The 12991-nt window shown below is 41.6% G+C and overlaps 2 protein-coding genes and 1 long non-coding RNA gene across 3 annotated transcripts in view; 2 read left to right on the top strand and 1 right to left on the bottom strand.

Annotated features, from left to right (window-relative positions):
• Positions 1–2351, top strand: part of LOC131885974 (multiple coagulation factor deficiency protein 2 homolog) — a 4541-nt gene extending 2190 nt beyond the window's left edge. Inside the window, exons 3-4 of the mRNA XM_059234191.1 lie at positions 1916–2067; positions 2131–2351. Coding sequence (XP_059090174.1) covers positions 1916–2067; positions 2131–2288 — 310 coding nt within the window. The 3' untranslated portion in view covers positions 2289–2351. The remainder of the gene's footprint in view (positions 1–1915; positions 2068–2130) is intronic.
• Positions 2349–7436, bottom strand: LOC131885971 (ornithine decarboxylase-like). Its single transcript, XM_059234186.1, has 7 exons — positions 7126–7436; positions 6025–6217; positions 5617–5952; positions 4974–5223; positions 3637–3880; positions 2938–3407; positions 2349–2862 (listed from the first exon to the last, which is right to left on the bottom strand). Exons 3-7 carry the CDS (start codon positions 5828–5830, stop codon positions 2691–2693), a joined length of 1350 nt encoding a protein of 449 aa, XP_059090169.1. The 5' UTR covers positions 5831–5952; positions 6025–6217; positions 7126–7436; the 3' UTR covers positions 2349–2690.
• On the top strand, positions 4086–5224 carry LOC131885976 (uncharacterized). The gene is made up of 2 exons (XR_009373892.1): positions 4086–4311; positions 4952–5224. It is a non-coding gene; the product is annotated as an uncharacterized LOC131885976 (long non-coding RNA).
• Positions 7437–12991: the final 5555 nt, after the last annotated feature.

The following is a 12991-nucleotide window of genomic DNA, read 5'->3' as shown; positions in this document are numbered from 1 at the left end:
TCACTGGCTCACTTATGCCCACAACGTTGTGGACAGCAATTATGGGAACATCATTTTGAGCCGTAGAACCTGGTCGGAAGTGTTTTCAGGAACAAAGCAAACACGCTCTAATCATCAATTGGCTCCCAATTCTTGGAACAAACTTACTCATCTCGGCCTCAATGATAAGCGTGCTTTCCCGANAACATGCATTGTCTGGAATAAATGTTTGTAGGTTGCCCTTTGAGTGCAGTTTTAGCCAGAAAAAATATCTCCTGATTGAAATGGTATTTGCTCACAGCGAATTCATCACCATTAAACACAGAATTCATCCTCACCTTAACTCTAAGGAAATTGGAACTGCAACTTATTCCGCCTTTCTTGAAGCCCCTGAAGGACTGAATTGGCAATAATATCAAATAAAATGCTTACTGTAGCTTAAACATAATAGCCGATCGCTTAAATCGTTGATAAAATCGTAAGTAACTTCAAAATTCTTGTCAGTTAATCGTTCAAACATTGGGAATTGTGACAACTTCCGCTAACCATGTGTTTTTGTTCATTATTATTTTTTCCCTTGCAATACAATCGAACTTTAATGTGATTCAAATGTGAAGTAGCTAGAACTGTCAAAGGGGCAAATATAGAGACCAAAAAGTGCACAAATGTAGAAAAGAAATAATGTGGGAAGATAGGACAACTATGAAATGATTGCACTTATTTACTTTTGGGTCCTTATCTGCTTCCTTTTTAACTTGTTGTTTCTTGATTTGGACCTTTTTATCTAATTCCGTGCAGCATGATCAGATGAATGATGAACTCATCAGCCAGAACCTTTTACCAATTTTTGGTTAGGGTTTAACTGGCTTTACTAACTGCTGCAAAGAATATGATCTCCGGCATAATCAAAAGGAAAGATCATGATTTGTCTAGCTGTGGCAACTTAAACTCTCAACAATATTTGGTGTACCAAAGAATTGAATATATCAGATTCAAAATCCCTTTTTTTGGTTTGGGAAAGCCTGCTGAAAAGAGAGCTTGCAATTGGGCTACATCTACCGTCATGGGTTGAACCGACCCAAAAATATAAACTCAATAGCCCAGTAAATACAGTTGGGTGCCTAGATTCTGTAACAGATAAAAATACAGCCAAGAGATCCAAATGGGGATAAAAACGACCGTTTTTCCATTGCAGCAGTTCTTTTTGCATTATTACAGGTTCTTTTGGCATATTTACAACTTTTTTTCGTATATTTTCATAACTTTTTTTCATATTTTCTCAAGTTTTTTGCATTTTTCTCAACCCTGAGAAAAATTGTTTTGGCTCAAAGGCAACTTTTTTCCCGAGGTACAATTATTAGCAACAAAGACAAGTTTGTAAATATTAAGTTCAGAACAGTCACTAATTTCATTTGCGACACTTTATTAGGCCAACCCTGTGCCTAGAATAAATATTTAACTATGTTCGTCTCAGTAGGAATCACAACAATCTCTGTGTTGTTTAAGAACCTCTCTGTATGTACTCTTTAAGACCAAACACATTCACCCGGTCTCATACTGCGGATGCATACTAATTGGATAAACATTCCTTGGGCTATTATTGGGAATACCTAATCATTGGGTTACGGCACAAACCGTATGTTATACGAGAAAACTTGTCCATTCAATCAACCTCGGAACCGTATTGGAATTCCGTGGTTTAGTTGTGATCAACGATTTTTACGTTGAGGCGCAGTTCAACGAACAAAACATTGAGAACACCGAGAATGAGGAACCCTATGAGAATCGCTAGTACTTAGATCTACTGTCATATCTTCACTTTAAAGAGCAAGATCGTGCTAAAAATGTCAGTTAAAGAAGACTTCTAAGAATTATGGTCAATCAGCAAGATCAATTAATTATATTAGTAAAAAACCTGCTACTTGCCATTTTACAGACACATGAAAGAACACTTGAAAGAGGAATATATCAGCTTGGATACACTGGATGAGCCTCAATTGTTGGCCCAATACTTCAGGAACTTTGATCTGGACAAAAATGGTCGGGTGGATGGTTTGGAGCTGATAAAATCCCTGCACAAAATGAACGGTAGGGCCCTTTTGTTCTGTTGTTAATGAGGGTTGCTTCTTCACAACGATATTATTGCTCTAGTGGAACATGGACACGAGGCTGAGAACTCCAATTTTCTCATTGACGACGAGCTCGTGGAAGAAATGGACATAGAATTGAAGTTTTATGATATGAACGACGATGGCTACATCACTTATGTCGAGTTCATCCGGAGACATCGAGAGCGAATGGACACTTAACTAGTTTGTGATAAGAATACAAGAGAATACCTTGCCAATTTTGGCTTCTTTCTCAGTGAATGATTGAATGTCTATTTATTACCTAAATATTAGATAGACCTTTGAACGGTTTCGAATAAGTTTCATTTTTCTTCGTACCAGCACTGACAAATTGGGTTTATGGGTAACATTCACGAACTACGACAAGGATGTGGGGTCATAATGTAGCAAGTTGCAACGTATACTTTAGTGGGCCAATGATGTCAAAGACAAAACAATAGATTGACAAAAGGTACAGGAAGCCAAGTATGATCCAAGTTCTCTTGATCCAAGCAAATATTTCCCTTTGACGCCCAGGAGAATCGGAATAGAATCGGTCGAGCATGTTATTCTCGGGGACAAATATGATAGATAGGAGCCTAGTCACATATCAAGGCCAGTCAAGGACAGCATCTCGGGCAGAAGGTCTTCGAAGTGGTAATCTTGCAATGACACCTGCAACTGCTCAAGGGTGATCCCATTGACACTTGCATTGTTGCTATTGCTCCGTTGGGATTTGCAACAACCATTGTTCAAGGGCTCTTCCATGAAAATCCTGTGAAATAAACCACCGAGGGTTAGAAAGCCCCAATTCAATAACTGGCCATCTAGACAAGACCTTCCTTCTTACCATAATCCAAGCTGGTTCTCACTCTCGGACCAAACCGAAGGAGCAGCAAAAGCTTCATAGGATTTCGGGTTGGCCGATCCCAAAGCATGGCGTCCTATATTGGGGAACACGATCCAATCACCTTCCTCGAGATCGGGCAGACCGAATTCGCCTTCCAGCTCATCAGTTGCATCCCCAGAGGGTCCAATCAACATGGTGGGAAATTGGAGGTTCTCGCTCGAATCGAAGGGTCGAGGTTGGAAAGTGGGCGTGTCGTCCGCGTGAAGCTCCTGATTGAAGCATCCATAGACACCCTCGTTCAGAACGTAGGCTCGACGGGATTGGGAATTCGATTGGTAGGCACGTTTGCCCACGATTCGGGCGCAAAGGCTGAAGGCCGACTCCAAAAGACCATTGGGAAGGCAGCCTTGGATTTCAAGGACACGCCCCTCGTTGTCTGGGAAGTTTGATTTGAGACCATTGATCAGGTCCTGGAATGTAAATGAGAAGGAAAACCGATCGGAATCAGAAAGGTCGATGGAACAGGAAATCAAGCCTTGATGAAAAGGAGGGGGGAAGAGGAAAACGAGCCTTGCTCACAAATTGAAGGTCCAAGGCAACTTGAATGTTCTCTCTTCTCCGTAAGCCCGTAAGTAACAATCAATTGATGAACCATAAAACTTGGGCCTGAGTTCGTTCAAAAAAGGGAGGGTTTCTTACCTCTTCTGGAATGGATCCCAAGGCTCCAAGATGAATTATCTCGAAGTCTTGGGGGCCAAATTCTTGGATCTTGTCAAAGAGCAACCGGAGATGTCCCAAGGCCTTTTGGGCCTTGCCAATGGGGAGGTGCCCAACCATAAACACGCCAGTCACGTGAAGATCCAAGTCCGTGGCATTTTGGATCGATTCCAAGGCCAACTCATTGGCTTCGTTCAGCGAGGACCAATCAATCGCGAGGAAAAGTCTACAAACCAGATGGATGAGAGATTCGATCGGCATTCACAAATCAAGAATTATTTGCTCTATTTTCGGGCAGTCATTTCCTCTAAATTATCATCAATACTTAATGAGATCAGACTTCCAGTACATTGATTCGGTCTGTTAGAAGTGCTCCTTTCTTCCCACGTTCCCGTTAACGAGATTCTGAGGCAGAAAATTGCCCACGGGGAAAAAAACTTGCTTTCCCTCTCTATTGTCTCGCTTTAGGAACTCATTGGAGGCGCTCTGGTCATACATGAAATTACTGGGGTATTAAGATCTCATGCTTCGACAGACGATATTGTTGGGGCATGAAGCCTGCGGGCATCTCAACCATTATTTTGCTTCCATCCGAAACGCCTTCTCTACGTAGAAAACAATAAAAGTAAAGTGTCTCGAAAAGGACAAGGTTGTCAGGTACGTATTACTAAGGTTCTACGTCTGTGGGTGTCTTGAGTTTCCTTGAGAGAGGTCGGGCAGCAGGGTCGAACCAAGGACCTCTCATGCCAGAGAACTGCGTTAACTATCAAACCACGTCTCTAACCAAGAGGAAAATTGTTGGCGTTACCTCTTAAACCGTTGAACTCTAGCTCTCTTTATTTATTACCTTGTCATTGAATTTCATCATGCACTGAATATTGGTCAAAATCCAAAGTTGATGAACAAGCTGTGTTCAGTTCTCTCATAGCTTTAATGCTTAAGTTTGTAAACGTATGTTATGGCTTACACAACTATGTAATGTGACCCCAACGAAGGCTGATCTGTAGGTGCATGGTATTTGCATCCATCAGCCGTGGAGCTCAAGAATAATTACTTTTTGAGTGTTTAGACCGATACCCTTATGTTGCTATAATCTGGCCACTCCAATAAGGAAAACCAGGGGGGTAATTTCGCTTGAAATACCTCAACCTCAATTCCCTCGAAGAACGAAGACAAGCTTGCAGTGGAGGCCATGTTTTCACCGATGATAGTCCGCATATATCATTGTTTTCGTGTGAGATGCATTTCTGACCAACAGACTCATTTCCATGGCAACATGTAACACTATCTTTGCCAGGATGGACCAAAACTCGACTTACTTGGCATTAGGATGGCTTTTCTTGACTTTCGTCAAATCCTTCGGAGAGCGGAACACAACGGTGCCCACATTCTCCCGGGCAGCCACTTTCAAATGCGAAGCCACCAACATGGAATTCTCCAGGATGATGTCCTCACCGGGGATCCCGGCCTTGACCACCTTGGCAATTTCGTCCTTGTTCTTGCAAACGAAAGAGCAACCTCGACCCTGGAACATCTGGAGCACAAGCTCCTGACCATTTTGAAAGACATCTGAAATGGTGAAAGCCAACAATAGTAGAGCAATGTTACGGAAAGTACAGGATGTTTGAATTACATCCAAGCTGAGAAGAGCTATTTTATAACACAATTTGGGGTTGAAACAGGCCAATTTCCAGTTTCATAGACATACAAATAAGATATCGTTTAACAGATGATCTACTGATTGCAATCACAACTAAACTTGGCCATGATGCAATGCAAGACAAAGACTTGCACAAGATAATCAGCATTTGTCAGACCACGTCTTTAAACATATCTTCCTGACCCAATGAATCTCGTAAAATACCCTTTGGCCTTAAGGGATTCGAGATTGGTCATCAGTTTTTCAGAGTCGCGGTCTGAAGCCATTTCTGTAGTTTTGTCACCGATGGACAAACAACTTACCAAAAGACGGTTTGATATCCGGAAACGACTGGGTCCAGCCGTCGAGCGCTTGGACCATTTTGGCTTGGTCACAAATTAGAAATGCCTCTTCTTGATCGCCGGAATAGGCGATCTGTTGCATTAGCAGGCGTTCATCTTCACTCATTCGTACATACGGACAATTTTGAACCTCTTTTGGGTTCAAAGAACACTCCTCACTTCGCTCGAGCTTCATGGCAATTGGGAAAGGTTGAGAGCGGGAAAAAAATATAGGGATGGGTGGGGGAGGGGCTCTAATGGGTTCAGTTCGGGAATCCGACTAGACGGGTTGAAAACGAATATCAGACCCTCGATTGGCTGAAAACAAAGTAGACGAAACGCATCACATGGCATCCCTTCACTGAACTGGGATGGTTCGCCGAAACTTACGGCGATGATTTCGGAAAATTCGGAGAGTAGTTCTCGGTTAGGGTGGCTCAAACGGAAAAGTGAGGAGGAGTTGGCCTCAGCTGAGCTTGATATCAGGTCCAGTCACGATCCAAACCTCCGCCCGATCGACTCGCTCGAAGTCCACGTTGCCCACACGAAGTGCGGCTTTGAGAGCTGAGCAGGACGCGGAGACCTGCGAACGGACCCAGAAGAAAAACAATACACAAGACGTTAATTTGACATTTCGATTCCCAGTTTTGGAAGGCGGCAAAGCGAGACACGAGGCCACGGCCTGATTTCAGGTGATAAGCCCTAGGGCTTATTAGGTCACCGGCATTCAGGACATGCTAGCTCAGCGCAATCCGATCAAATGTCTCGTCATGGATTGATTGGCCGGTGGACACCATTACGATTTGAAGAATGAGAAATCAAGGGCCATCAACGGATGAAGCATGGTTTCAAATCATTCAAATCATCTGGCCCATTGACCCTTTTAACGTCACGGATGTCCTGCTCAATACCCGATCTGATGGACTAGACGTGATTGGTTTCCCAGCGGGTCTGACCAACCCACACGGTTGAGCCGTGGCACAAAGTCTCAGGGGTGCTTAAGGATATGCCCAAGATGATGGGTTGGGAAGCTCTAAACTTGGCTGGGACATACTTACTCCGGGCAAAGAACCGGGCTGAAATTCCAAAATCAATGACTGTGTTCTTTCTTCTCCATCAATGAATTGTGCTATTTAGTTGTGGTCATTCATTGTTTATCAGTTACTAGTTTTTCAAATCGTGACAAAGCATCGTGGCTTAAAGTAATGAATCAATATAGAAGTGTATGTACCATACATCCGCCTTGGCCGTATCAAATCGTGACAAAGCATCGTGGCTTAAAGTAATGAATCAATATAGAAGTGTATGCGTCAAATCCTTATATAAAAATCTGGTTGGTTGAATATTTCAAAGAGGAAAATGGTGGAGCATAACATCGATACAAAATGGCAGTCAGTCGAACGAACGATCCCCTTGGCTGCGCCATGATCAACCTATTAGTTCGTTGGGTTATCCATCTGAATCCTAATTTAGACATGATCCTATTACTACCTGGGGTGTTGGAACCTCCCGAGGAGAAGTCCGAGGTTTGAGCCCGGATGGCGGAATTTTGACTTGTCTCACGCACACCTAGGAATCGATCCAAAATCCTCGAGGTTCGTCATCCAAGAGGTCCCAAGTAAGCTACCTCGAAGCTGACCCACACACGCACTCGCACTTGGGGCGGGTCTAACTCAATGGCCGATGAAGATACCCGGGGGTGGATGGGACTTTAAAATGGCCGTCGATCACTTGTTCAAAGGAGGAACATGCCACACTATCTGAGGACTAGCCACGACCAGGGTGTATTGTCTCGACTGTGGCCACTACATAACGTCACTCTTGGCGAGCGTTGCTCGAGAATGAGGCGTAGGGTTGGCCAAAATGGCCATGGGCAGATCTTGAGGGTAGATCTTGAGTATTAGTGACCTTCACCTCTGGTAATGTAGGGCCAGAGTATGATTCATATAAGTAACCGATAATGGAAGCCATCTTCTCGGTGCTCATTGAATTTCAAAAGTGAGCCATCTTTGGTTACTTTGGCTTCGGGGGAGACCATCTGGCAGCGCTGTTGCCAAGCTTTAGGAACAGACGTGCTTTGATATCGAGCTTAGTACAAATGACGACAATGGACTAGAACCAGAACGGATCGAAGAAAGGCACAGATCCCATAAGAAGAAAGACAGTGACAGTCACGGCAGAGGCTTAGGGTTGCTAAAATGTAGCGATCGAATGAAAGAGTGTTGGGTCAGACGAGAGCACTGAACGCTTAGCCAATGGCAAGGTTTCAGAGCCAGATGGACTTTTTTGATTTTGTTTGGGATGCCAGGTCAGAGGATAGAGTGAGCCGTATCTTCCCAAGGAAACCAGCTATCATAACGTCTATTTGGACTTGGTAGGCTTGTGCTTGTTCAAGATTTAGGACCAGAAGTGGTAAAATCCCCAACATCATGATGAGTTTCCATGATGTTAGGAGGAACTTTGGACTCCTGAGATTTGATCTCAACAAAAACAAGAGGTTGAGAGTAAGAAGGACGTCCTATAGAGCCTGGCTCTTAAGGAGAGCACTCTGTCTTGGTCCGTGAAAATCATTGCAATGGGGCCTTCTGTTGAAAAGTTGAAGCACCAATATTTTCCATTAAATTATGGTTGAGCTTTTCTATTACAAGAACGCATTTTTTGGTTGTCTTTGCAGGAATAACCAATTGAATTTATCTTAAAGCCTTCTGCCAAACAAGCCCTGCTTCTGCATTTGCCTTGCCAGCTTTGGGCATATGCTGTTTTATGTTATGGAAGAAAGGAAAAAGAAAGAGAGTTCCCTAAAAGGCACCATGCAGAGGGACAGTCTTGTCAGCTGAGACTTTTGCTAGCGCTGTTTGACAATTATTTGCCACCTTTATTTACCATTTGTCTGGAAGCACTGCTGTCAAAAGTTCAAGAGGACGCATGAAGTTCAGTTCTTAGAGGGCGGTACTTTTTGTCTCTTGAGAGTCAATATAAAAAAATAGTTTTCTAATTCAATATAACTCAATAAATACTGTAACTCATATTATCCATTCACTTGTTTGTTTGGAGTCAGATGGCAGCTCTCTCAGTCAGCCTACCATCTGATGACGGGTGTCCCAATACAGAAAAACCAATTTTCAATTGAATATTGCAAAGAAGCTTGGACTCAACTAGCCTGGGATCAAACCAGGATTGGCAGATTGGAAAAAGGTTGCTATACCAAAACAATACTGCAGCTAGACTCAACTAATTGTATTCTATCTTTATTATTACTTAAACAACACTGTTGGAAATATGTGTAGGGGTGTTTTTGTAGAAATGCATGAGAAATTTAAACTACTGATGTGATCAAATAATTAATCACGGGAGTTGCAACTAAGCCCACGAATTGACATTTTCAATGGCATATGACATTACAAGTGGAATGTTAGAAACCCATTAGTTAGCCCCAAAATGTAATTTGATCTTAAGTTTTCACTTTGCATTAAAATCGGCTGATGCTTTCACTACCCAAGTTTTCTGACAACCTTGACTTTGAAAATTTGTTTGATCCCATCATTAATTCCAACCACTGTATTTCAACATTACCTAGCTTCTAGAACGACTATGCTTGTAGATTTTTGGTCTCTTTTTGACCCCCGCAACTTGCCCATGCAGTTAATTATTACGATCAAATTTGATTATATCATTCTTGGATTTCGAAAATAGACTCTACGCGAAACTTCTGCGAATTGATTGAAAAACACCTCCAAGTCCATCATGTATCTTGTAGTCCATGGACATTCTTACCCAGAGAGCTGTCTTACCTAACGTTTTCCCCATGACTTAACACTATGCGTCAGAAACGAGATCTATTGGCAACGCTGATTAGTTTTGCCCAGGCCTTAGGCACGTGATCATGGTGACCAGACAGGAGGCCCTTGGGGGAAATAGCAAAAATCGTTTTTGCCACCCAAAACCACAGAAACTATCCGTAAACAGGATAATTCAAACGTGAAGTACTTGAGAACATTTCAAAATTCTTTCCCCTTCAAAGTGAGGCATTTCATCAAGAGTCGTCAAATGACTTTGCTGTTATAGTACTGGCTATGAGACTGGTAGTTTCTAAAAAAATAGGGAGAGTATGATAGGGGATATAGAACAATGATGCTTTGATCATGTGTCTCAACAGTATCAATAAATATGGTTGTCCAGAAGATATAATGGATTTTGATCTGTTAGATTTTTTTTCATTGTAAAGTGTGACCATGGGGAAAGGTGAAACGTCAAGTGCGTACGTAGCCATTAAACGTTTGTCACAGATGGCTTTGTACACAAACCAGAATATTCCACTTGAATCTAGACCTGATTCACAATCATCTTGATAGGATTCGTGATTATCAAATTAATAATGGCAGCTAAATTGATACAGAAAAAATAATCTCTTTCTTGCAAACAACGGAGAAGCTCGGTAAGAAAAGTTGTTACTCTTTGAAGTTTCACCAGATGTCAGGTTACATCTAACCTATTTGCTTCCGCACCGATCAAGACGACCTCTCTTGTTAGTATTGAAAAGCTGTTTTTGAACCAAGGCGCTTCATTTTTCTTCAGCAACGGCAATTTTGATTCCAAGTCCAATCAACATCCGAAGAAACATTCACAATTTGCCAAACTAATGTTGATTGAAGACTTTGAAACATAAACATGGGGAAAAAATTGGGAAAGACTTCAATCCCTTGAATTATATAGTATTCGGCGTAGGCACGAACGTTACCTAATCCTTAATGTTTTTAAAGGTCTCCATGCACTTTGTCGCAACTCGGGAATAAAATATAACGTTAGTGACAGAAGAGGCATCAGGTTTGAAATCAACCTTAGTTTCAACCCATCAGATACAAAGTTGGTAAAGACCTTGAAATCCTCTTTTTTACTAAACCAAGCACCAGCCCTCTATAATCTGCTACCATGCTCACTTCGACGATTCTGTTTACTAGATGATCCATTGTTAAGTTTCAAGCGACATTTAGATCGTTTTTATCAACAATCCCAAACCAGCCTTTCTTTCGCTCACGGGTGTCCTTGAGCGGCAAATTCGAACGCATTATGTGACCAAATCAGTCACGATGCTAACTCTGTACAAGTCGATTGTTCAGCCGCATCTTGAATATGCCTCGCCCATTTGGGCTCCAATAAGTTCAGCAGGTTTGCAAAAAGCTAGAGCAGGTCCAAAGATGTTTTACTAGGAACATTGAAGATATGAGAGAGCTCTCGTATTGGGAGAGGTTAGAAAGGTTGGGATTCTACGGTACTCAGACTTGGACAAGTTTTTGACTAAAATTCCAGATCAACCTTATATTCAAAGATCAGCCAACTCCAATTCGTTGGTCGATCNTTAACGTGCGTTTTGAGAGCACCTTCAAGCCCTCGAGAATCCAGGCTAGTTAAAACAATGAAGTCCAACTCTCTTCTTTCTCGGGCTCCTTCATTGTTCAATTTGTTGCCCTCAAATATTCGTAGGGCTTACGGAGGCGTTGATCCAGTTGCAAGATTTAAGTCAGACTTGGACAAGTTTTTGACTAAAATTCCAGATCAACCTTATATTCAAAGATCAGCCAACTCCAATTCGTTGGTCGATCAAATAATATATGTAGATAAAAGTCTAGTAAAATAAATAATCTTCTCGTTATAAACTGCTGGGATTCCAATCCCGGTAGCGGTAAGGAAGTCCGCACAAAAAGAAAAAAATCTTCTATCAATTATGACATACGGGGAACTCATTCGCCTCTATTGGTAAAAAAATAACCGAAAAGAATTTTGGAAAAAAAGAAAAAAAAAGAAACCAGCCCATCACGAATTCTTTGTTTCTTTTCTACTTAACGTAAACTTTCAAATACATATTTTTATTTGACTATGTTTATACATTGTTATAATTTCTGATCCGTACAAACTTCTGCTCTCGCCTTTTTCAAACTAGTTAGCTAGGCATTGCATTGAATAGTAACTCGGCTGTTCGTTGTCCAGAAAGATGCTATATAAAGATTATCGACGCCATAAAAAACGTGTTCTTTTTTTTCTCCCGAAAAAAACCCGTCACATTTCAACAAATATTTGGGCATCATTTGTTCAAGCCTCTGAGATCTAAAAAAAAATTCCGAGTGACCCTTTTTAAGTGAATTCTACCGGTGTCTGTCTGCATGATACATTTTAGATACAACTTGGACTCATCCTAACTAATAATACAGAAATGCACTTCTGTGAATGCACAAATTGAGCGTAAACTCTACTTAGACAACAACATCAACTTACAATGCACATCATAATTAGCAGTTGGCATTGAGAACTGAAGCTTGGTGAATCATTGGCTTGTCATTGTTCCGCTTGGTTATTATTACTGTAGGTGTTGGCACTCACTCGTACTTCTGTATTACAGTGCAGAAGCACAGGGTTTATTAGCTTAGAGCGCGATTCAATGAAGGCCACTGCATATTTGAAGCCTAGCAAATATCAAAAAGAAGATTTGGTTGGTGTTAAACCTCACCACACATCCGGAAAAGTATTTGAGTGCCTAGCTCCGTGGCCATTTTCGTGGCAAAAGAGGTGGATCATTTAAATGGTGGCAACCAATTGCAAACAAGGACCCAAGTTTGAAGACAGATATTGTGAGAGTGGCATTTGAATCAACCAACCAACTAGGTGTTCATCGATGCAACATGCACGCTTGTAATGTTTTGATATCCATTAAAAATGCAAGAAATACGATGTGATTAATCATCATTTTGAAATATACTCGTAGCTTTGCACTTAGGTATGATAACGCTCATCTAATCCTCGAAATTTTCCCTGCATCCTGAATAAAACGGCTGCTGTAAAGCATAATCCTGAACTGGATCGACGATAGAGACGGCCAAAAATATCCATTATCCGTTTTATGTCCGAAAACATATTTTTTTGCACATTTAATGTGTTGTAAAAGGCGGCCCAAATAAGGCAAGAATAGTCTTCACAAATGGCGTGGATTTATTTTTTGGAGTGCAGGTGACGTTATGTAGTGTTTAGCGTAGTTAGCTGGTAAAAGAAAAGACATTGGTTCGAATCTCTTCCACACCAAGACACTTTTAGGCGCCAATCACACTCACAAACAAGGAACGAATCTGATACGGGGGCAATGACATTGTCCACCTAAAAAGCTGGATGATGTGATGGCTTGTGGGTTAGAAAACTTGCAAAGCAAGATTTCATATTTGCCAGGCGTCTGTCTTTCTAGTCTATTTGCCACTTTCAAGTCCAAGTTTGCCCAAGGACATGAAAAAGATGTTAAACCATGCATAAATATGTAAATTATCATGGTCTTTAAGTGGCAGATCATATGTCAATAGTTAAATTTGCTTCACAG

This window comes from Tigriopus californicus, chromosome 8 (assembly GCF_007210705.1).
Source record: "Tigriopus californicus strain San Diego chromosome 8, Tcal_SD_v2.1, whole genome shotgun sequence".
Classification (NCBI taxonomy): domain Eukaryota; kingdom Metazoa; phylum Arthropoda; class Copepoda; order Harpacticoida; family Harpacticidae; genus Tigriopus; species Tigriopus californicus.
The sequence above is the reverse complement of the archived record's forward strand: the minus strand, read 5'-3'. Positions and strand labels throughout refer to the sequence as shown.